Here is a 25,208-nt window from a genome sequence, read left to right on the forward strand (position 1 = left end):
TTTTACAATGAAATAGCAATTTTTAGAATTTAATAAACAACTTTAATTATATAGAACCACCAAAGCAACAGCACTATCCAAGCAACTCAAAAGCAGTAGAGTTATATTTGCATATTTTAAAAGCAAAAAGTAGTATTTGACCAAAGGGAAGTCTTCATTCACTATTTCAGTATTTGCCAACCTTGTGATAATTGTTAAAAGCCTTGAAAAAATAGGCTTGCAAACCAAGTTGTACATGCTATAATTAGGAGCATCACTGGTTATTACTCACATGATGATATTGCCTGTTATAATCCACAGCCTGGTGTCCAAGATTACTAACAACTGATTGGCCAGACAAAACTCTGTTAATACTTCCCTCCAAAGTTGGTTCATTTGCTGCAGATCTTATTATCCTAGTAGCAAACAAGGCTTCTTCATTTAGGCAGAAAGTAAAATAGAACAAATTAAATTCAGAATTTTATGTCCTTTAAGAAAAATATGTATTCATGTGATCCAACCTGTAGGTATATAAAGTATTCTACTACCTGAATTTTGAATGAAATATAGAAACTTGAGAACACTGAAAAACTGGAGAGTTTTGATTTTTTTTTCAGTAAGGAACCGATGACAAGATAAAACAAAACCAAGAGAACAAGTGAAACAAGCACCTGGATAATAAATCCTTCATGAAACAAGGTTAACTTCACTCCTCCACTTTATAAGTGGCCAGTTATCTAAGTATATATAAACATGAAATATTTCAAGCTTTGGGGAAGATAAAACACAGCAATTTTCAAAACAGACTTTGGAGTGCAGATAGCATAGAAAGAAATGCAACATTTATTTGTTGCATCAAATAACTTGACTGGAGTAAGAAATCAGGAAAGATCCCTCTAGAGTCACTAAAATACATATAACTGTTCATATCTCAGTCTTCTGATAGTGACTACAACTCCCATTTCAACTGCTCCTGCTTAGGAATGTTACACCTGAAAAAACCCCACCAGACAATGATTCTTTTCTAAATTTCATGTCTTTTTAGTGTCACACACACCCCTCAGAAAGGTGCTCCCTTAGCACTGATGACTTGGCAATTGCTTGATTCAATGCTATTCTCCTCCTAGCTATAGAAGAGGCCCCTGCAGAATGCAGCCAGGTGAGATTAATTTCTAACATCACATAAAATTGCTATCATGAAGGGTTATAGCTAGAGAGGGAAGAGCCAGTTTAAATGAAGCCTGTAGTCTTATTTTCTCAGTACTTGACATTCACTTTACCACCTTCACCAGGCTGTAAAACCTTCTCTTCCTCAGGGAGAGACACATCAATGCACTGAGGAACTGAGGTCCTTCAGTTCAACAGCAGCCACTGAAGCACCTCCCTAAGACAGGTAACATAATCCTAAACTGCTTTTCCTGACCTGCAGGGCTTTATAAAGCACTGCATGCCTCAAGTGCATTAAGCCTGTGTACCTGTAGAGTTACTTGCTCATGCCTCAGGGATAGCAAACAATGTCTGAATTAAGCTGAATAAGCTTAAGATTAATTATCTCATGAAACTCTTCAGGCTTCACCCCAAAATAAAAAGCGTCAGTCCTTTACTTGCAACCCAGCTTTCACAGGATTACATTGGTATTCTCCTTTCCAGAGTGTTTCCAAGAGACATGAACAGAAAATAGGATTTCCTTTTTAATACTTGTTTTGTACTCTAGGAAAGCAAGATCAAAAGAAGAAGCTGAGAACAGGAATTCAGCCTCGAACATACAAGTTAGTGAGTCAGCAAATTTTTGCATTTATTGTTACGAAAAATGTCAACTTGCAGGTATTAATTTTTGAACACCAGCTTTTTTTATTCTTTCGGTCCTGCTGGTGAACAACAGGTAAGTCTCAAACATAGTGGTAATAAATGTGAGTGGAAATGAAAAAAAATTAAAAAGATTCATATAAAAGTCTCTCTCACAGCTAAAACAGAAAAAAAATCAGTACTTAACTGCATTTGAGTTTAGATTTCTCTACGACATTTGGGTTTTTTTTAATGTGAAGCACAAAAAGCAAACCTCTCTGGCTCTTAAGCTCAGAACTAAAACTCTCAAAACTTAGAATTACCTTTAGATTTTGCTTTATCTGCAGGACTTTTGGCTTTCATACAGGTCTTTTTGAAAGTTTCTTTTGGTGTTTTCTTTTCACTGCCTGGACAAGACTGCTTTGAAAGTAAACTGGGCTTCCCATAGCCAGAACTTCTAACCAGTCCATGAGGACCGTGTGAAGGTTTCTTTTTATGTACAGGTGCTGGACTTCTAATATTCTTATATAACATGGGTTTGGTTGACATTGATTCTGATCTTTCTTTCTTCAAGGAACAAGACTGAAGAGCCTGTGACAGAACACATTGGTTTAAAACAAGCTTTAGGCTCTGCTGTAAACTGAGGGTAGCATTCACCAGTGAAAAACATAGAACCAGTTACCAAAATTACACAACTGTAAGACTCAGGGTGATGGCAAGCATTGTTTTTAAACAAATTAGTAGTAAGTAATTTTGCAGAATTGTATTACTTCAGAACTACACAGGGCAAGTACTTTGTACTGGCTCTATTTAATTGATCTGGGAAATTGTATTTTTATTTTAATTGTACTGTACATTACAGGGTCTTTTGCTTACCAAATAAGGTAGGTCATGACTAAAGGCTAATAAACACAGTGAATATAGAAACTCAGCCATGAATAAAAGAAAGTGGCAGGCAGAGGAACTCTGCTAAACCTGATTGTCAAAAACAAAGCACAGAACTCCCAAGACCAATAAAAGAAAAAGTTGTAAAGTTTTGCCTGTTTTCCCTGATGGGCAATCCACCAGGATAAATCAGCCAAACCTCTGTCCCTACAATGCCTTGCACACACAAAAAATGATTGCCTAAAGGAATGTGAAGCCAGTTTAGGGGATGCAAGGAGAAAATAATTTGGGGATGCAGGGAGAAGATTTGGGATTACATAACTCTTGTTCCGGGATGTCTGAGATGATCGTAAGAATGTGCAAAATTTACAGGATCTCTAGAGAAAGAACAAAATATAGGTAAAGAAACAAGTCTGGGAAATAGAGGGAAAAAAACAGATTAAAAAAGCTGATGACATGATCAGGCTGCTGGTCAGCACATTTGTCTGACTCAGCTGGACACTGACCATTGCAGGTCCTCCCATATTCTTACTGAACTGCATTTCTAACTGTTCTCTCTATAAAATGTTCCCTGTTCTGAGCCTGCTGTGCATTTACACATGTCACTCCAACGCTCACGTGCTCAGAGACATCACTGTCTTGAGCTGGAGACATGGCATTGCAGCAGCCTTCCACATGTTGGGCTGGGACAAGAAGAATCCTACTGGTCCCAAGGTACACTGGATTTGGTGACCTCTAACAGCAGCAATGGCAACATGAGAATTTCAAGAAAAAGAACAACAGTCTCTCAATTTCTTAACATCAGAGCATAATCAAGTGACAGGCAGTCTAAAAATACATACCTTTAAAAATTAGTTCCATATAACAAAAAATCTGGTTGATAATACTTACTTTTTTAGTTTTGCTTCCTTGTGAAAGCAGAGAGTCTTGTCCTATTTTTTCTCTTAGTATATCAGGCTGTACTTCACTGGTCTGAATTTCTTTCTCAGTCATCCTCTGAAAGTTACCGCCATTCACGTTTGTCTGCAGAAAGATGCTTTCTTCTCTGTTAAACTTTTGAACTAAGTTTTTCTCCCAGGATGTATTACTCTGGGGGTCTTCAAAGGGTGAGTGGCTAATGAAGTCATTGTCTGTGCTGCCTACCAGTTTCACAGGACTACAAGAAAAAAGAAGCCATATATAATAAGACTTTTGCTCTTTACTTTTCTATTACTCTGGAAAAAGCAGGGCATTTTTTCCTTACATATCAGCTGTAAAAACTGCCTGAATTTCAAAGAGCTACTAAGCCTCTTTTAAGACCCATCTTGCAGATTTAGTCATACAGATTTGCTCCCACACTGCGTAAAAAGAGCCCCTTCCCAGCAGCAACTGTTTTTGTGGAGGTAGCAAATTTGGCTACAAGATAAACACTTGTAAGCCTGTAATTAACACTAATTAAAGAATGAGCAGTATTTCTCCTGAGTGCAGCTATATGATAAGCTCCCTGAACTCATCTGCTAAGCATAAGCTATATTTCTGACAGTTGCAAGGCCTGTGCTGTCTGCTCTAGACAGAGCAGTTGCAGCAAATAAGGGGGAGCACAGGTTAGTAAGAATCACAACAGTGGGGCTTGATCTTAAGAGAATTTGAATTTAAGATTATGGAGTTTGGAGAGCTAGGATAGGATGTGGGCTGAAATCCTTGTATGGGGAAGGGGAAAGAGCAGAAGACTGGGAAGGCAGAGATCCTAGCTGTGAGGGTGATGAACACTCCTCCAAATGATTTGACAAACATTGCTGCTTATTACCCGAAGTAAATATGGGAATCCCTTGTCTAAACCCATTAGCATTGTACAATTCATTTAACAGTTTACTGCAAATGCCATAATGCCAGTGCAGGATGTAACAAAATTTCAGTATTTAATTAGAAAAAGATACAGATAAGTTATTTAGTAAGCTATTTGTCACAAATCATTAGCAGCTTTAGATGACTACAATTCTTAAAATGCATCTTGAAATAAATACCGTTCAGGGTCCACTTCAAAATTTCTGGTATTACATATATGTCCTGTAATTGTTTTCATCAATTCTTCCACAGTAGGTAAATCTAAATAATGAGAAATAAATATAAAATAAATTAAAAAACAACCTAGAAAAAAAATTTGTTACAAGGACAACATTTAAAAATGTTTCATAAATGGAGTATTGTAGATATTACTAGTTCACTTGTTTTACAAGCTTGTAAAGTACATGCCTTCCTTTGAACTATTTACCTGAATCAACAGTTGACATGTTTTTTGCATAGATGTCATTATTTTGTGAAATGCTTTGCCCTAAGCCTTCTGACACTGCCAGTGCAGAACTGTGCAATTTCTGCTCATCAGTGTCCCCCAGAGACTGATCGATGCAATGATATGCCTGGTACAGCGCTTCCATGTCATTGGTGGCTTGTCCATAGGAAGTACCTGAGAAAAAAGCAGGCTTGTAAGAGACACTACTGGATTTTCTGTTTTGGGAAACATCCCATGGAGCCTGTGTTTCAGTTACTAGCTTGGTCTATTATGTGGGGAAAACAGTGATGTCATGTACATTAAAAAAAAAATTTAAAATCTCATTTTTCCTGTAAAAAGAAACAGTTGCCAAGTTAATTAGTGCCTACTAAATTATCTCATCTACAGTTTGTGTTCCTCTCCACTATTCTCCCCATCTCAGTATTTTAACAGTACCAAAATTAACAGCTTATGTTAAATGACTATTTGAACAGGTGCCATCACAGCCATAATCTGGATACTAGTGGACTGTACTGTTGTGTGAAGTTTGATAAGAGAACGTATTTAATAATTCAGTTCACTGCTGTCAAAGAAGAATTTTAGATATGAGACATAACCAGAGGAGATGGTATTTAAGCATAAAATTGCAGCATCAAAAACGACTTTGCAATAACCAAGTGTTTAGCAGAAACATCACTATTTCCTGAAGTGTTTCCTCCTGCTTTCAAGATTTGTTGGCAAAAGCCAAGAGCTTCCTGTCTCCCAGTAATCTAAAAACAAGTGAAGACATTGAAGTCACCTACTTTAACAAAGAACGATTTTAGGTTTTGAGTTTTTTTGTGTGGTGGGTTTTTTTTTTTTTTTTTTTTTTTTTGTTTTTGTTTTTTTTTTTTTTTTTTTCTAAAGCACCCCTTACCTGCTTCATTTGTTTCAACTGCACTGACTTCTTCAGGCTGACCATGTTCACCTGGAGCTACATCTGATGCTTCAATGGCCTTCTGAAGCTCTACAGCAGAATCTTGTGAATCAAGCAATACAACTAAGAAGATAAATGTTGAAGAAAATTCTCTTATTTATACTTCATCACACTGGAATTGGAAGTATACCAGAGCTCGATGTCTTAAGTATACAAAAAATACTATGTAGATTATTTTATTGCCATAGTGGAAAACCAATGAACTCTGATGACACATCTGAGTTCTGAGTAGGCGTAATAAATCTAAAAATATATTGATGATCACCTCGAAGTGTTAATATGTAGATTATTTTTAACTATTTGAATTCAACATATTTTCAGTAGAACACAATAAAATAAGGTGAAAAATATCAAAATAGTAAAAATCAAGTAAGTTTCAAAAAGTTCCATTTAATCTTCTTCCACTGAACAAAGTTTATATTTTACCTTTAGCCAGCATGCCAGTGTTTGCTTCTTCCTAACAAAAAAAAAAAAAAAAAACACCAAAAAACCACACAATTACTTTTTGAATATCACGGGAAAAAAAAAAACTGGACAAACTTTAGAAGTTGGTCCAATACCTAAAAACAGTTTTTAGAACTTAGAACTTACCAGTTATTAGTTTTACAACAATATGCACCTCTCTAAAATCCTCCTTAGGATGCCATAAAGCTCTCAACATCCTGTACTCTATAAACCTTTTCACAAGTGACTAGAAATTAAATGCTCCTCTGCACAAAGGAGCATTTTTGCACCTTCCTGGTTTTCTTTTATTGTAACTTGAGAAACAAAAGTTAAGTAGCAGTAAGCACATTATTTACAGCTCCATTCTAACTTTTCAAACATTTATTAGAAATACCACTCTAATAAATTTATTTAAAAATAACAAAAAAACCAAGCAAGTTTACCTAGTGAAAATGAATACATGATGCTCTATAGACTTCTTTTGAAAAAAACCCCCAAATCTGAATGTGTGCTCCAGGGATGCAGCCATGTGCTCCAACCACATGTGCCACACATCAGAAGACCTGACCAAGCCAGTGGACAGCAGTGCCCTCACAGCTCTTACAGTGAAGATTTTTGGGTCCTCTGTCCAAAGGGCTTCTCAGTACAAAATTAATTCCAGTAGTCTGTGTCACTTGCACCTCAAAAGCTCTGAAAGATTAATCACTACTCATCCTGAGGCTGAGTTTCCAACCTGAGCTCATCATTTGTGCTCTTCCATCCTCATTTCTTAACTCAAAGGAGGAGTAAGCAGGAAACCCTGTGAAGAACTTAACCCCTTCTATGATCTAGCACAGGAAAGTGCATATCCTTAATAGAAAGATATAGTCTGAGAGCCACTATAGTCTTTCAGACTGTATATATCATATAAAGGTTTACTATATTTAGTTACATATTGCAGAGCTTTTAAAATTCCTGCAAGCAATAGAAATATTTAGCAAGCTATACCTGTTCTTGAGGACTTAAATCAACTTCTGACACAATATTTTGATTCACCTGATCTCCCTCTGTTTTAAGGGCAGGATTAGTATCTGCTTCTTCTTCAAAATCTTCACTGTAGCTACCTAAAAGAGTAAAAATAAATATCAAACAGAATGAATACTCAAGGAAGATAAAGCAGTAAGAGACAGCTATTTCCTTTTCCCCAATGCCTCGTCTAAGAACAGCTACTGCTAACGTTACTCCTTTTAGAAAGGCAACAGAAAGTTCCCAAAACTGAGTATGGCACTAAAACTACAGTGAAAGTCACACATAATATCTCTAAATTCAAAGGAAGCTTGCCTTGTGATCATACATGCTTTGTCTCCTCAAAGTGTACTTGAACTGACCCTTTTATTCAATTACTCTCTCTCACTTAGGGGTGAAATGATGCAATTCCAACCCTGCAGATAAAGTACTCTGTACATTTACTTTGACAACTACATCAGTTTTGAGGCTCAGAATGTGTAATTTGGCTTCTTATGACCTGCTTTGGTGGGCCAAAAGCCACTCTCAAGAGTAAGCACTATTTAAGTGTGTCAGAGAATGAACTTCACAAGCAAGCCAAAGGCTTTTCCTTCAGTTACCAAGATCCTTTCACAAGTTTCAGTTCTCTTTTGCTGTATCTCTCCCACTCAGCTCCTGTGGTTAACAGGCTCCAGCGTCTGCATTATCTGTAACACTTGAACTTAGAACCCTTGCAAAACACCGGATCATAATGTGTTCTTTATGTGTTTGTGGTTTACAAACACAACCTCGTTATGCTTGGGAAATTCAATCCTGACAACAGGACCTCTCAAAGGTTCAGCTGAATAAATAAATAAATTTGAAAATACAATCCATTAAATTACATGAATACACACTATCATAGGACAGCAATGAACCATAAAATAAAAGAAATATGACAAGTGACAGACAAATAAGCAAGAAATGCAGCATGAAAATTTTGTGGGGAAATCAGATAAGAGCAATACTGCAGATTACAGAGATTAAACTCAGGTATGAGAAGATGGCACAAAAATATAGATGACAGTTAAGACACTGGAGTAAATAAAATTTCAACATCAGTGGGTTTTTTTTTCATTTATGAATGATGCAGGATTTTTGCTACTTTTTTCCCTTTTTTTGTCTTTTGGTTTACAATAGATTAAAGATCCATTTAAGAAAAGAAAAAACAGAAGCAAAAGCAAACCCCTTAAACATTCCATATGAATAACAGTTGTACAGTCATAATGCAACAACAGCCTAAAAGGCTGATGTAAGAATTACAGGTAAAATAAAAGATTGCATTACCAGATTTCTCTTCATGTGCAGGTTCTTCTTCTTTTTCAGCATTTTCATTTCTGAGAAATAAAATGAAAATTCCACTCTCTTTTTGGACAGCAAATAAATATACTTTTTTTCTTGTGACTCTACACTCTGATACTTCTTAGTAATTAGTAATAAAATAAAAAATTGTAATTTGTCCAACAAATCAAATCAAAAGTAAGAAAAGTTGTAGAAGTGTCAGCAATTGTTAAAATAAAGTATTTCCCACCTAAAATTCTCAATCTAACTTTTAAAACCACTCCTTTTCTGCGTTCTCTTCAACACCTACATTAACTTCTTAAAAATATTTTTATCATCAAGGTTTGCCTCCGGTTCTGACCCTGTCATTCAGGATTAACAAAATAATTTTAAAAACCACCCACCTCTCCTTTCTTTCCCCTTTTCCCATAAAACAGAAGTTTTGTCCTTATCTAAAGCTCTCCAGAATTCTGCCCCTCCAACTGTTTTCATATCAGAAGTTGCCTCTGAACTCAGCATTTTCAGCAACAGCAGCCTGAACTTCCCCTTCATCCATTTCTCTCAGATGTTGGAACTTATTTTCACGTAACTGATTATAAATGGATTGCCCTAGTCTAAGAAGATTAAATATCTTTCCTCTAGATTCATTTGTAGTATCATGTCTAAAGTGACACAATCTTTCCTGATCTATTTCCTTGTTATTATCAGTTGTTACCTCTTCGTTTAGTTACTTCTTACAATTATGAATGTTGAGCTGTTATTACTGAGTTATGCACAAGACTGTGGAGCTATGTCCACTCATCACTAACTCATGCTCTCACTTTTATTTATTAAGCTCATTTCTTCCCTTGTCTTGAAGAAAAAAAGCCAAACCACAATAAACAAACAAAAAACTGACTGAAATTATATACAGGATATCATTCAACAAAATCTCAGCGGCCATACCCAATCCACATGTGCCCACTAATACAGTCCACAACTTTTCTTCCCTCTGAATTACCGTACAAATGGTGCTAGTATGACGGAATCATTGGAATCCAGCTCTTTATTTAATCTTGAATAATCAAGAGTAGAGGAAGCTTCTCGTTCAAGCTTGGCAAAGAAGATCTCTTTTTCTTCTTGTTCTTCCAAGGTATCCAATCCAGCTCCTACGATACTTTGATTAGGCCCAGAAGCTAAAACTGAATCTAAATTTCAAAAAAGAAAATAAACTGTGTCTGTGCTGTATGTCCACACAGAACAGCCATAATAGTTAACAACAACCACAGACAGACTCACGAACTATTAATGGTATTAAATCATTACAGACTAGTACTACGAGACTTCAGTTCATGACACAGCTGACAGAAGTGAAGAATCCCATCTTGAAATTAATTAAGGTAAACTGCTTTTAGTAGTAACTTATTTAGATCTAGCTAACTTTATGAAATGGTTGGGCTCTCAGTTCTCACCATTTGTTTCCAGGCTGTCTCTACTCAGAGAGACAGCATCTCCATTGCTTTTCTCAAGCTTCATCTTTTCCACATCTATATTTTCATGACTTTCTCCCACAGGCTGTGAAGTGCTCTGCATCTTGACAAAGTTTCCATTGGCTTCAAGCATTCCTAGAAAAAAAGTTGCAATATTCTTGACTACCATCTAAAAGCTACTCATATGACACATCAATCTTCTAAGAACCACCAGTTTTAATCTCGCACTGCAACTGCAAAAGTATGCAGTCTCATGAGTGCCATTCACCTAATTTCCGCTGATTCTGTATGTAAATTTTGTTTAATTAATTAAGCTATTATAAACATTATCTTCCTATACTTTGTATTTGCACACATAACCTCAAGTTCAGCATGAGTCAAATGCAAAAAATGAGCTACTGTGACGTTACTCATGAAAGACAATATCACACACAGACCCTTCACAAAAACTGACATTTTTTTCTTAAAACCCGCTTCATTTTATTTGATTTACTACCTCAGATCACCACAGATTTTTTAAACTTGCTAAGCCATTGGCCAAGCAGCTACATTTCATTTGTTGCTTAAAGGCTATAAGGAAAAAAATAGTAATCAAAGTCCCTTAGAAGTCACTGATGAACACCCAGTCATGCCATTCTACACATTTATGCAACTATGACTTGTAAGCTGCTCTCTCCTAATTGCAATTTCACTGTTGTGAGGGTTCAACATCACCTTAACAACTTTTTGCTGGCTCTCAGGCAGAACACTGCCGTATCTACTTTCTTATGGAACACTAAAAGCCAGACATCACAGGACACTCCTAGTTCAAAAACTCCCTTCTGCCTGCCTGCAAAACACACACGTTTGTACTTAGATTCTGAGTAAGTTCTCATTGGAGAAGGGATAGGAGAAAAGCTGCTTATGCATTTGCTCAAATGACACATGAAATTATTTAACTGTTCTCGCAGAAGGGAACAGAAACTTAAGTCTGTTTTTCCAAACATGAATAGTCAGTTGGTAACAGAATTTTTGGTCCTGCCTGGCCACATGATGTTGAGATGTAGCTGTGTCCTTGTACTGAGCACACCAGAAGGGGTGAAGACACTGACAACAGCTCATTTCCTGCTGCAGGAGACTGGAGGAGATCCATACATCAATAACACTAAATGAGTTTTCCATGTGCTGACCAAGTGCTTCAGCTCTGGGATCTTCCTCTGTTCTCTACACAAGCCCATACAAGTCCAATTTAAAAATGCCATATTTGCCTATATCATGACAATGGAAAATCCTTTCCCTTTGGTACTGAAAATGTACTTAGGGTGAGGGAAGGTGGGAAAGTAGGAGCCTCAAGACCTTTTCCCTTCCCACTGGGCAGTCCTCAGCATGTTCATTCTGATTGTAAGAGCCACCTTTTTAAAAATAATAGGTTTATTTTCTTGATTTTGATGTTAAAGTCCCCTTGCATGTCTTACTGGGAGGCTAAGTGCAGAAGATTCCACATCTTGGAAATCCACTTTCCTGTATCTAACCTTAGCTCTGTTCTCAAAATAGAGCTCTGACTTGCCCTGCATGCAACAAATAAATGTCAGAGACATTGTCTAAAAGTCAAGCTCCACATGTACAGAAAGTTAATGCCTAAATAAATACATATTGCTACATTGAAAAGCAGAAAATTGAAAGCTCAAAGTGCTGAACAGAAGTAAAAAACTACAAATAGCCTATTTCTCAGGTAGCCAAATGCAGTAATTTAAAGTAATTTACTCAGATGGCACTCTATTCTAGTTATCAATACAGCAAAGGGAAGTCTGTTTGCAGCTGGGTCACAAGTTTTTTGCAGAGCTTTAGATTAGCCATACCCTCAGCAGACCTCCAACACTATTTTTGAATGAGAATATATTAGCAGAATCAAATGCTAACTGCAACTGACCTCCTATGTACAGATTGGCAAGAAAGGAGAAGGGATTATACAATAGTAAAAAACCAATTAGAATGTTTAATAGAACAAAAGTTTAAAGAAAACATTTTTCTGTGGTTTTTAAATTTAAATCATCTCATATCCAGTGAAATTTCTCAGCATGTACATTGATCTTGAAGGCTTCACAGGGTTTATGTACGCTATCTAATAATTTTAAAATATTTTGCTAGTCAGGATTTAAGTCAAATCAGAGGTTTTTTTAAAAAGCACCTTCCTTAATAATCTGAAAATCAAATACTGTCTCTGCCACCATTAAACTTTGCAACTTAGCCACTCTCAACACTCACACACACCCCTCACTGCTAGTGAAGGCAACAATATTTGTTTTCTCTCACCCTAAACAATCTGAGAAATCTATGAAACTTGGAGGAAATATGAACTCACATGGATTTAACATTCTCTTCATTGTATTTTTGGCTGTTTGAACAATCCCACGGATTTCAGTGAGGCTAGCAAGAGCCATTTGTTTTTGTGGAGTGGGTATTTGTTACTTCTCTTAAAAGCTTCTTAAGTAGTTATCTTGAATGCCAAAGATTTCACTACCTGTATGTTTCTAAGCAACATTTTGTAAAGCTAATGATATATAGTATTCTTTTTTAAAGTACAGCCATTTGAAATTAATTAAAAAAAGAACCTAAGTTTCACTTTGAAGAATATTTCTTACTATGACACTCGCAGAGAAACATTTAAAAACATAAATACAAAGGACTCAAAGTGATAATGACAAATATCTACTTCAAAAAGTAACTTATTTTTTTCCTAATCTGACCAAGACTGTCAGAATTGAGTCATTTTACCTTTTTAATACCATACAAAATACAGTAAATTTGTTACCCTCAGAATTGTCTGGGCTGTCAGAAGCGAGGGCTCCTTCTTCTTTGTTTAAGTACGAATATTTCTTGTCCTTATAAAATTTTTCCAACATTTTGGATTTAGACAAAGCCTTGCTGCGAGATGCACTGGAAGATTTAGAGGGAACTACTTCTAAGTGTACATAAACATTATAAATTTTAATGCATAGTGGACAGGGAATAAAGAAAAGAACGAGATGTGAGACTTCAAAGTAACACTTCTGAAAAAGTAATACAGTTCAGTTTCTTGTAAACGGAATTACCTCTAATTTTCTACCTGTAAGTAAAAACTAAAGTTAATACTTATAACTTCTGGAAATAGAACTACTCTTCTCCATCCTTTTTTCTTATTTTTAAAAAGATTCTGGATCCAGGTATACTTTGTATTCAATTACACTTGTTCTAGGAGCTCAATAAATGACCTGAAAACAAAGAAAACTAGTAAAACTACTTCAACAGTAAAAGGTTTTTACTATGAGGTTTGAAAGGAAGCATGTAGACTGGTACAAAGAAAAGTGGGAAAACATAGGTACATAAGTGTAAATAACTACTGCCTTTATCACTGTCAGATATAAGATATAATTCATTTGTTTGCTCAAACCCTTGTGGGGACTTGCTCAGCTGCAAATACAGCTAATGTCTTCCAGTCACGTTAGCAGAATTAAGTTTTAGATAACAGCATCTATGCTGAAAACTACTCTCATGATCAAAGAATCACAGAATAGTTTGGGTTGGAAGGGACCTTAAAGATCACCCAGTTCCAATGCCCCTGCCATGGGTAGGGATACCTTTCAGTAGACCAGATTGTTCAGAGACCCGTTCAATCTGGTCTTGAACACTTCCAGGGATAGGACATCCACAGCTTCTCTAGGCAACCCATTCAGTGCCTCATCACCCTCACAGTGAAGAACTTCCTCCTAACACCTAATCTAAAGCTACTCTCTTTTTGTGTGATACCATTCCCCCTTGTCCTGTCACTACATGCTCTTGTCAAAAGTCTCTCCCCATCTTTCTTACAGGCTCCCTTCATGTACTGCAAGGGCACACTTAGGTCACCCTGAAGTCTTCTCTTTCCTGGGCTTAACAAAGCCAATTCTCTCAACCTTTCCTCCACCCCTCTAACCATCTTAGTGGCCTTCTCTGGACTCTTACACGACAGCTACACCACAGCCTTCATGTACCTTAGGCTAGCCAGATGGTCTGTGTTAGATTTCACGATGTTGAAATTGTCACAGTGGAAGAGGCTTCAAAATTGAATAATTCTGATAAAACTCTTAGTTATGGGTCTTCTGAGTTCACCTTGACACAAGAGAGAGTAGTCTAGGACATCAAGCCAAATACTTCTGCTATTCAGAGCAGGAGTATAGGGATATGTGACCAGAACTTAACACAGCTCAAACATCCAAGATAGCTAAAGGAAGCTGGTGCAGCAAGGAGAGAAATGGTATTAAATAAATTCTGATATAATGCATAGGTCCTTTATTCCCTCAACTGATGTGTAAATTCCCTACCAAGGCACTACTTCTCTAGATCTGTATTCTCCCACATTCACTGGGAAACTAGAAGTGTTTTCAGCATACCATCTGTTGTAAATAATGCAAACACCTGATACCTTTTAAAACAGTAATTTGAAATAACTACAGAGGTCCTCCTATTGCTCATATTTCAAACATTAACTCTATTTGGAGAAAGAAATGATTTTTTAGTATTTATCTCCCAGACCGAGATGCTCTACAGCTATTCTATGCAAACGAGGCTTATGAAAACATATACATACATTTTCTAGACTGCACATACGCTCTAGAAAACTAACACAGGAGATGTTCTGTAATCTACAAACTATATCACCAACACGATACAAAGACCAAGTGCCAAATATTTCACTGTCACGCCTCTCCAAAACATTACAGATCTGCTTGAATTTAACACCAATGCCATGCTTAAATCAGGACAAGTTAATTGCTGTTGTCTTTTATACAGAAGTATTTAATGGATCAATGCTTATAATTCCTACTTATTTGCTTGAGTTTCTTTGCAGTTAACAGAATGACTCACATAGAATGCTGAATCTAAAATTGCACTGACTAAAATAATCCTGCAGATTAAACAAGTTAAGTTTCTAATTCATACCAACTGCTGTTTCCATTCTAGGGGCAGCATGCACAAAGCAGCACAGATGTCAGCAAAGGAAAAAGAACCACATAAATAGAAAATAAGTAAAATGCTTATCTGATTGCTGTCTTTGAAATGAAACAAGTAGAACAATGAATATTAATATTTGTCAAGTATGAAATGCAGGAAGTGTAAGAGACTTTCTATTTATTAAGGATGTGCTTAGTACAGGTCTTTTTGTTGTCTTTTTGAGAGCTTGTTGTTCAGATTGTTGAAGTCATTCCTCCTTTCCCCGGGCTGACATTAAATACTGTCTGTCCTACTACATCACTATATGTAGTGATATATGAGGCTTCAATAACTGAGCAAAAATTCACACAATTATTAGTTTCTTCTGAAAATGATAAAAGAAGTATGTGGCAGCTTGGTCAAAAGGACAGTTTGCTAAGGATTTTCTACAGGAAACACACTAGTAATACAAGGCTGATACTGAATAAATATATCAAAACATATTTAATCAAATACCAGACTGGGCATCTGAAAGGGGACTCTTTTGTTCAGTATTTTCCACTACTTCGGCATGGCTTTCTGTCAGTTTCTTCTCTTTTCTCACTTTAACAAATTTTATTTGAAAATCTTGAAAAGACAAACAGCAGGAACAGACATGCAAACAAGACATGACAGGAATTCTTAGTATCCAATTTCTTTTATCATTTAAATGACGAAAGCAAGTAGAAAGGGCACCACCTAGGTCTCCAACCTGTCCAATATGGAAGACAGTGTCTTGAATCATAATTTGCACATTTCAGTTTAAAGCTGAAGAACAAACAGTTTAAACATGCCTAGAACAACTCATGGAGTTATTTTAAAATGTAGTTTATACTTCTCAGTGAAACAGGCTATTAATTTAACTCTCTACCTATTTCCTGGCACTTCTGTAACAAGATGCCTTGGGAAAAAAAAAAAGGACAGATAACAAGTAAGTGTAGAGCACATATTTAATCTTCTTCTCTTTGTCTTTCAAGAAAGTGTGATATAGATAATGAAGTAACTCAAAACCTCAAACTGCAAGCAACATATCAGCTTGGTGTATTACACAAGCTAATTATCCAGGCTTTCTTCAGATAATATTATCTCTAAACAGTCACACCCAAAGACATCAACTTATACATATGGGGCACGCATTTGTAATGAATGCAGTGCCACACTGTGGGGCAAGGTAAGATTTAAGCATTTATATGTTTGATTCATGATGATAAAACAACTTAAAAAACACTAATTCTATTAGCTGATAGTCTATTGACTATGTCCTATCTGCAACCAACATGAAGATTCAAGCCTAGAAGTACACACAAGGGCCTCCAAAAAATTTTGAAGCAGGCTGACATTACATTTTCCTGAAATTAAATTCAGCTTATTTTCATGTTTGTTAGCATTACAGCAGTGTTATTGTTTTCTCCCATAAGAAATTATTTTGCTATTTAGGAGATGTTTACGTATAACCTCACAAAGAACTACAAGTCTAAAACATCATCTCAGTCATCCAGAGCAGTAACTTACACTGCAATGTTGCTGTGCCATCATCCACTTTTAATAGGTCTGAGCAGCACACTACACAACATACACACGCTGAGAATATTAGACATGGCAAAATGGTATTTGACAAAGTACTTGGAAGCACACAAGGCAAACAGAGGAAAACATGAGCAGTTCTGGAAGCCCGTCCACACTGAATTCCTTACAGTCACCTGACCTGTCATTTTAAAACACCATAAATACATGAAGTAAAATCATAGCCACATAAAACTGCAGAGGAAAACTCAATTTATCCCAAAAGTGGCCAAGGTGGTCTCTGCAAATGGCTCTCTTTTGACTCTAAGTTAATTGCCCTACAACTAGACCCTACCTTGCAGAAAGGCATTCATCATAGCACACATTTTGGAACTGCTACCATTTGCAAGTGTCCAGTGTGACAAATATATCCCTTTCCTTATGGGATGCCACAACTAGGAGATCCACTTCATGCCTTGGAGTTACCACCTTCTTGCCAGGACAGAAAGAGGAAGGCCCTCTAGTAGAAATGAAAGGCCCCTGTGCTTGGCAATACTAAAGGAGTAGGTGGGGTATGGTTTATTGCATATGCTCCATGAGTGTGCTATTCTATGCAGAGTGGTGACAGAGCAGTAAATGAAATAAAACTAATAATCTGACAGGCAAAAACAGTCCTCAGGGAAGAATTCTGTGCATGGATCTAGCACATTTGGCGTTCACTCCTATATTTTCAGCTTTGTTGTGTCCAACTGCCAAGATGCTGGATCTTGGAGTCAAAATGCATTACACACAGATTACTTTCAACTCCCCCCAAAAAAACCCCAAAAACCAGCCCGTCATCAACAGTATGAATATGAACAGGCTAGCTTCTTTTGCATGTAAATTGATTCCATACTGGCAAAACTGGGTAGGCTCACCTTCTGAATGTTTTTCTGTTAAATGAGAAGCTTTTCTTAAGAGAGACCTTGAAAAGTTTACCAGATATTTCACACATCAGTAAATTGTAGATAAAGTTTGTTCCAGTTCTAATAGCCTTACCTCTAGTTAACCTGCACAACTGATAAGATATCCTTCATTTTAAAAAAGACAGTGGTGGAAAATGTTTGGATAGAACATCTCAATATAATCACATTGTTTCTTGTGATTCTGTTTTGAAATTTACTTAATCCACACAAGCACTGTTCTCTAAAACTTGTAATCACCCTGCCCTTTATGAACCTATTTCAGCGTGTTTTCTACCATAAGAAGTATCAAAACTGGGTTGCCTCAAGCATCTTGGAAAAACCATGGAAACATGCTGAGCTTCTGAAGTCATCAGAATTTTCTTTGATAGTATGTAGAAAAATGAGGTTATGGTAACCTCTTAATTCTCACATTGCCCAGCAAGAACACTCCATCCTTACATTATTTGAAAAGCTGTAAGGAAATCATCATATCTCATAACCACCTGATAAGAACTTTCTCATATCCATCTGAGTTTTACATCAACATCTTAAAAGGCCAAGACACATAAGAAGTCCAGGTACCAGCTATTAGGATTAAGCCAAATGACACAACTGCTGACTAGGATTTGACTCCTCACTAAGATAACACTGACAGCTAGTCTGAAAACCTGAGACTACCAGCAGTATTTTAACTCTGTCAGATCAAAAAAAAAGATTTTTGTAACTTTCTGTTAAGGTTCACTTACAATTAATACGAATAATGAAAATTAAGAAACCACCGATTACTACAAGAAGAAGAGGCAAACATGCTGTGGAAATCCACTACTATAGGTTTTACTACCCAACAAGAAGACAATGTAGAAATTAAAAAAAATAGAGGTAGAAAGCTTGCAAACAATTATATATTTTCTTCCAGAACTATGTGACCGTGTCAATACTGAACCAGCAATCATGTCATCACAGCCCATTTTGCCTTGAGCCACAGCTCTTGGCAAGGGAAATGTTGAGAATACTGAAGACATACATCTTGGATTCAGCTGGTGTTGAAAAGTTTTTCTTTCTTTGTGCTTTTCCAACCTACTACAAATGTTGCAGTCAGCATACATTTATACAAACGGGTCTTTTTCCAGTACAGTTTTGAAAACAGAAAGCTATAAAAAGTCAGTATAAAGAACAGGTTGGCTACAAAACACATATACCAATATTTCTGCTAGTTCTTAACTTATATTTTCTAACTATTTTACTATTTATCATGTGCTTATTTTTTACAAGTTTTATTAATTCAAAAGCTACAAAAAAAACACAAACAGACAGCTTGCATACAGCTTGAATATGAACCATTAAAACTACAATTCTACTTGACTTTTATGCTTTACAAACTCTAAAACACTTGAGTGGCATCAGCTTAATCCTAAACCAGGCCTAACATGCTGTATGATAAAGAACTAGCCCGACCCCCTGTGGCCAAAACATTGCAAAAGTTTAAATTTACCACCATCATCTGAGTCCTCCTCAGATAACCACCAGGGCACTGAATCCTTTTTCTTCTTGTCTTTTTTCCTGGGCTGTCCCAATTTCTCAAGAATGCTGGACTTTTTCTTTGAACTTTCAAGTGAATCATCTGAAAGAGACTGAATCAATTGCATACAAGATTAAAGAGAGCTTTTACATTTATACATTGCTTCAGCCACTCAATTCTGGACTTCTGAGTCAAGATGCCTCTCATTACTCTCCACTGTTTGCCTTTTTTGTATATGCATGACAAAACTGATTAAGAAAAAATAACTACATTCATATGGTATAATACTGTATATTTTAATAATCCCACTGCCAGAATTTGGATATATTAAAAGTTGACTGCTTCAGAGAATGTATGTTCAAATGAACAGCATAATCAGCTCTTTTTCAATTAGTTAAGACATATAAGAACCAAAACTCTGACTACATCCCTGAAGATAATGAAGTAGAGCAGAAACAATTTTACCTTGTCCTTGCTTTGTACGTGAACATTATTATTAATATGCTAAAAATATATGTGCACTAGCAACATTCTAGCTGCCAGAAAATCAGATTTCAGAAATTAATTTTATACTTTGTATTCATGCAATATAATGGAAATGCCAGACCAATTCCTACTCAACTGTGTATCAAACTTTCATATGTGTTAGTCATCCACGCTGATTTTGACTGATGGCTTAAATCAATGGAAAAAAATCTGAGTATGGACACCATATGAATTTAAATTACTGATAAGTAACAGGAAGGAAAAGACAACTAACCTCTGCTCCTTTTCTTTAATAAAGCTCTTTGTGGCCTACAGCAGGCTCAGAGTCACAATTAGCTATCCACACACTGAACAAGGAAATATTCATTAAACTACTGCACTGCAATGTTATGCCCTACACATTCTTTGTGGAGCAAACTGGGGTTAAGGGGAATTGAATCCTTTTTATCTAAATTTTTAGCTACAACTGTTAAAACCAATTGTCCTAAAGTGTCTTAGAGAACACGGTGCACAGAATTAATAAAAGCCATAAATTATAAGAAACAAAAGATTCACATATGAAAGGCATCACATGGGAAAATTTCAAATGCTTCACTTTTGTAATAGTCACAAATAAGAAAATCTGATAGTATAAACCCAATATCCGAGGCAACAGGATTGTGGATACTTACCATGTAAAACACAAGGGAATGTTTTAGTAAAACAAGTCTCTGCAATCCACTGCCTCCTATTACATTAAAAACACTGCCATAAAAGCCTACTTTTACTATATGACTAAAACTTCAACTTCTTCTTCATTCAAAAATCAAATACCACTTACATAAAACTATAATTTAAGAAAAAATAATTGTAATAAAATATTCTTATTCATATCTCTGATCAAGAGCATCTTTAGAGCTTTCAGTTTCACTAGAGAAAACTAAATGTCTGTCATAAATCTCAGAAAGAAAGAAGTGGTCTGTGCCTTGCACTTTAAAAAAACCACAATTTTAATAAATTAAGAAACTGCTAGACAACAGGATGTATTGCAATTTCTCTAAGTTGGCTCTGTGACATGGAACAAATCAGCTTTAGCTTTCTAATAAATATCCCATTAATAACAATTTCCTGACACTAGTCACAATACAAGTACTAGTGCCATTGTCCCCAAAGGTCAGACTGCCTCCTGCTAGCTGGAAGCACTGACAGGTGCTTGATGCAAGCTCTGTTATCCCTTGCTGTTTCTTTTACAGCTAACAGTATCCTCTGCTCTGCAAGCAGAACTTCAGTGAATGCTCATGCTCCTTAGTGGATTGTAACTAAAGAATCTGCAACTCCCACAGGCTGTGCTCAAATTCTGGAAATTTTCCACGTCCAGCCATCTTGTCAACTACAGCCAGTAAAGCTGCAGCAGCTGGGAGAGTAATGCTGACACAAAAATACTGGTGTGTTTTTCCCAACACGTCAATTGTCTCAACAGCAAAACTTCCAGATTTTTTTTCCTTCCTTTGAAAAAAGGTAAATCAATCAATCAATCAATCAATCAATCATCAATCAACTTTTTGGACTTGTAATGACTTCTCAGCACCAGTAAGTGGCACCAATTTCTTCCTTCCCCTCCTCCAGAAGACAGCCTCAGCCTTTCAGGAACACAGACACACCAGAAGTGTCAGTTGTTTAATCTCAACATTAATAAAAGTCTAAAGAGGCAGTTTTAAGACCTAGAACAACTACATGGCACATCACATACCACCTCCTTTGCATGTGAAGGAACTCAAAAAAGTTCCTTCAACCCATGACAATAGGTAATACAGAATTTGATCTAAACTACTCAGACTTTCATGACCAATTGTCCTGATTAATTCATGAAACCAGTATTTTTCAATTAAATAAGCCTACTTCAAAATATGCTTTTATTACACAATAATAAAAAATAATATGTTAATCTATTTGATATTTTAATAAAAACTTAAAATGCTTCTCTAACATGGCTTAATGTGTGGTGTTTATCTTCCAGATGCCATTCTACAGACATTCTAACAAGGACGGTATAGCCTTTCCTTTTGAAAGTTTTCCTTCTCAAGTATCCATGAATATCAAATAGAATAAAGGTCAACTGAAAATACTAGAAGCACACAACAGCTTTTTCACAACATTGCTTTAAGTCATCAAAAAAAAGAGCAATTAATTCAATTAATTGAAGCACTGTGCATTAGAAAGACTTCCTCACATTGCACATCCCAAGAGAACGGCACAGCCAGCACAACAAACACTGAAAACCTGGAGCTAAACCAGTATGACAGATGATGGTTAAGGGAAAGCCAATTGACAACAGGAGGAAGCACACCAAAACAAGGTACTGATGGTGAGGAGTGGATGGACCACAGGAACACAGACAGTGGAAGAGGAAGGATTATGGGAGGAATTATGGATGACAACAGGGTGTCTTGGCAAGGGGCTGGGAATAAGCATGTCCAGGCAGAGGGAATCATTAAAGGATTTATCCTACATGCAGTCATTGTTATTACACATTTGTGCTTCCTTCTGTATAATGATAATAGTCTAGAAAATCCACTGCTTTTAAAGTTCAGTGTATATACCAAAAGACTTAGATTAATCCTCATATTAGACCTGCATCATCCAGCTGTATATACAGTCTTCCTTTTAACTTCATGTTTTAATCACAAACATACATACACAGCCTCACCTCAAACACAGATTTATTAAGAGTTATTTAAAAGGGAAAAATCCTGCTCCATTTCCTCTTTGAAAGATTTGCTTAAACAATATGAAGTCTTCCCCAAACTACTGAGAAACAGATTTTACTATTCCCCACCCGCTGTGACGCTCTCAACACAAATATCACCTACAGAGAGATTTCAAGAAATGGAGCACATCAGTTTCTCATCTTTCTAATATTAAAAGGCCAAACTCTTTTTATAAAAAACCTAAGCAAGGAGAAGGACATAGCAGAAGATGCATGTGTAAAACTAACAGAGTAGATAACATCATTGCCATTTGGGTCTGTATCTAGCGGGCAAAAAACACAATGCATACTTTTAATAACTGGATTAGCAGTTTGGAAACAGTTTTGGATTGAAATTATTAAAAAAATTAAGACACGAATTGTTAAAGTTACATTATTTGGGACATTCCAAATGCCACTTAGAATAATTCAATAGTTTGGGTTTTTTTGTTTTTCTTTTTAAACGAGCATTCTCAATGTGGGTAATAGCTGAGGAGGAAGAAGAGCATGTCAAATGAGGAATAAAATACCAGAAGCAATCACAAGCAGAGTTTTGACAGATGTGCATAACAAATAAAAGATTAAAAGTCCTTTCTCTTCCCCAAAGCAACTCCCTTTGTCATAATGGTAAGTAAAGAATTTTGAAGGAAATGCAAAGATTAGTTTTCTAATTTTACTAACATTCAAAATTTCAGTGAGTTCAAGAGTGCTAACTTAGTTACATCATTAAATTAAATTACTTTTCACAAGTCATTAAATTGTAACACAGCCTCTACTTAAAAAAAAATTTCAAGCCCACATTACATATAACAGAGACTCCAGAAATATTTTCTGCCATCATTAGTTATGCTTATATACAGAATTAAAATCTAGTAAAGGCCTTATGTAGCAGGGTTTATGTTTTAGGGTTACCACACTGTGTTCTTACGGACCAGAGGGCAAGTTCTGAAATTACAGATCTATTTCCATTGGAAAAATCATACCTAGTCAGGGAATTTACATCACGTCTGATTATTCTTAGCTTAAGTCACAACCCACAGACTTGCATGATTTTGCCAGTACTCAAAACCATGAAGCACCATGAGGAATTAAAGGAATATAATTCAAATTTTTTAATCATTACAACATGCTTCATTTTATACAAGAATTTTTAAATATAATTCAGTGAGAGTAAGCACTGCACAGAAAAACACAGAAATTTTACAAACGTAGCTTGTGTTTATATACAGGCTTGTGTTTATATACAGGCATATAAGCTTGTGTTTATATACAGGGTAAAAAATTAGATTTTTTACCTCATTTTCAATTATACATAAATTTGAAGCTTCTGGTACAAAGTAGCACCAATAATAAAATTTAAACAAAAATCAAGAACCAAGGGCTCTTTCTGAAGATACAACCAGGCAATGACAAAATATTTATTTAATTACAAAACTGTTCTCTTGATTTCAATACAGCAAAATAGTATGAATTTAGCTTATCAATCAAGACCCATAGGTAAGACAGTTATGTTAATTATGTGACAAAAGGAGAGCTGAATCTACATTTCATATTCTCCCATACTCAATTTTCCCCATTTTCAATAGAGAATAGGGATGTGACCTTGCTCTCAAACATACCTCTTTCAGAAATTCTTCAAACTGCTCATCTAATTCTTCCTTTGAAAATCGATGAGCCATAATTTGCAGCTGGATTTTACCTTCCAAACAACTGAGTCTAAAAACAAAAATTTAAATTGAAGTTAATTAATGTATTCTGAAATTGATGTAACCTAATGATTTGCTTGAATGGAGCTATAAGCAAGAAAAATCCCAATCCAAAACTTGAGAGATGACAAACACTATCCTCCCATCCCTTATGAAACTATTTACTGAATGAGACACTCAGTGCAAATGTACCTAGATCACCCAAATTCCTTACAAAACACCAGTTTCAGCATTTAAACTTTGAGGAAAAAATAAAATATTACTCACTCCAGCATCTTTTCATTTTTCTTCAAAAAGCAGCTCTCAGCAACCCAAGCATTTTGTTAATAATCAAATGAGAATCTACTGCAGTAATATTTCCATTTTAAGGGTTTTTAATTCTTTTCTGTGTTTCTACTCCAACACTGGGGGCATCTGGCATTGTTAGTTTTGTTTCATCATTTCTGCTGTGCTTTGGATTTAGTAAACAATAAATACATGTAAATCTTTTTAAGGTTAGGGAATGGCATTTGGTTTGATCTGCCCTGACACAGAAAGCCAGTGACACTTGCCCCCCTCTCCTTGCCCTAAGTCTGCATCAACTCCTCAGGTATGAAATATGCCCAACAACCAAAAGGTTGCAAAGCTTTTGTGTATCACTCTGCTCAACACATATGGCTGCCTTCAAAACTGCATATGTACGGCAGCATTAAACTGCACTAGCATCTTCCAGCCCGAGAAGTGTGATGTAAACATAAAAGGGCTAAACATTTGCAAAAGTGCTTTTACCATTAAATAAAACTTCTCCCAGTATGGAGCCCACTCAGTACACAGGACTGTTACCTACCTAGTAAATTGATTTTGACAGGCGAGTTGTGACAACTGTTTCCTGCTTTCACTCCTTATCCATTCACAGACCACCCGACACTTTGGCTTGGGCAGTTAAAAAAAAGAAGTTATACAGCAGACTGCCCAGGCGTTGAGTTCAGCACGATATCCTTATGTAAGCATTTGGACAGTATCTCTGAAAACCTGGTAAGGAGATTAAGAATGTTACCTCTCAGGGCACACATAATCCAGTATCCTTTTATACTTTCACATCAAAGAACACTCGATGTTAAACACAGGATGCTTTAGCAATTGACTAACTGTGCCAGCTACTTTAGCAAGTGGGGAATATTTAATTCTAGCCTTGCCAGAAAAACTAAGTGATTCTCCTGACATTATCTTTACTTCTTCCTACATTAGAATGATGGCTTTCTTCTGCCTACCCTATAATTACATCTTT

At 36.1% G+C, this 25,208-nt stretch overlaps 1 protein-coding gene across 3 annotated transcripts in view; it reads right to left on the bottom strand.

Annotated features, from left to right (window-relative positions):
* The window catches only part of CEP162 (centrosomal protein 162), a 44,632-nt gene that overhangs the window by 18,886 nt on the left and 538 nt on the right, over positions 1 to 25,208 (bottom strand). The window contains exons 2-15 of one of the 3 annotated variants that reach the window (XM_041480428.1): positions 24,768 to 24,952; positions 23,855 to 23,951; positions 19,001 to 19,136; positions 10,073 to 10,225; positions 9,622 to 9,808; positions 8,628 to 8,677; positions 7,305 to 7,420; positions 6,300 to 6,330; positions 5,814 to 5,936; positions 4,901 to 5,092; positions 4,653 to 4,734; positions 3,541 to 3,805; positions 2,088 to 2,355; positions 272 to 414 (exon numbers count right to left, since the gene is read on the bottom strand). In XM_041480428.1, the coding sequence (XP_041336362.1) occupies positions 272 to 414; positions 2,088 to 2,355; positions 3,541 to 3,805; positions 4,653 to 4,734; positions 4,901 to 5,092; positions 5,814 to 5,936; positions 6,300 to 6,330; positions 7,305 to 7,420; positions 8,628 to 8,677; positions 9,622 to 9,808; positions 10,073 to 10,225; positions 19,001 to 19,136; positions 23,855 to 23,914 (1,806 nt within the window). In that variant the 5' untranslated portion in view covers positions 23,915 to 23,951; positions 24,768 to 24,952. Of the gene's footprint in view, positions 1 to 271; positions 415 to 2,087; positions 2,356 to 3,540; positions 3,806 to 4,652; positions 4,735 to 4,900; positions 5,093 to 5,813; positions 5,937 to 6,299; positions 6,331 to 7,304; positions 7,421 to 8,627; positions 8,678 to 9,621; positions 9,809 to 10,072; positions 10,226 to 18,997; positions 19,137 to 23,854; positions 23,952 to 24,767; positions 24,953 to 25,208 lie in introns of all 3 variants that reach the window. The other 2 variants (XM_041480429.1, XM_041480426.1) reach the window with 2 other exon arrangements.

The sequence above is a fragment of the Pyrgilauda ruficollis genome, unplaced genomic scaffold, assembly GCF_017590135.1.
Source record: "Pyrgilauda ruficollis isolate IOZ18807 unplaced genomic scaffold, ASM1759013v1 scaffold51, whole genome shotgun sequence".
Lineage (NCBI taxonomy): Eukaryota > Metazoa > Chordata > Aves > Passeriformes > Passeridae > Pyrgilauda > Pyrgilauda ruficollis.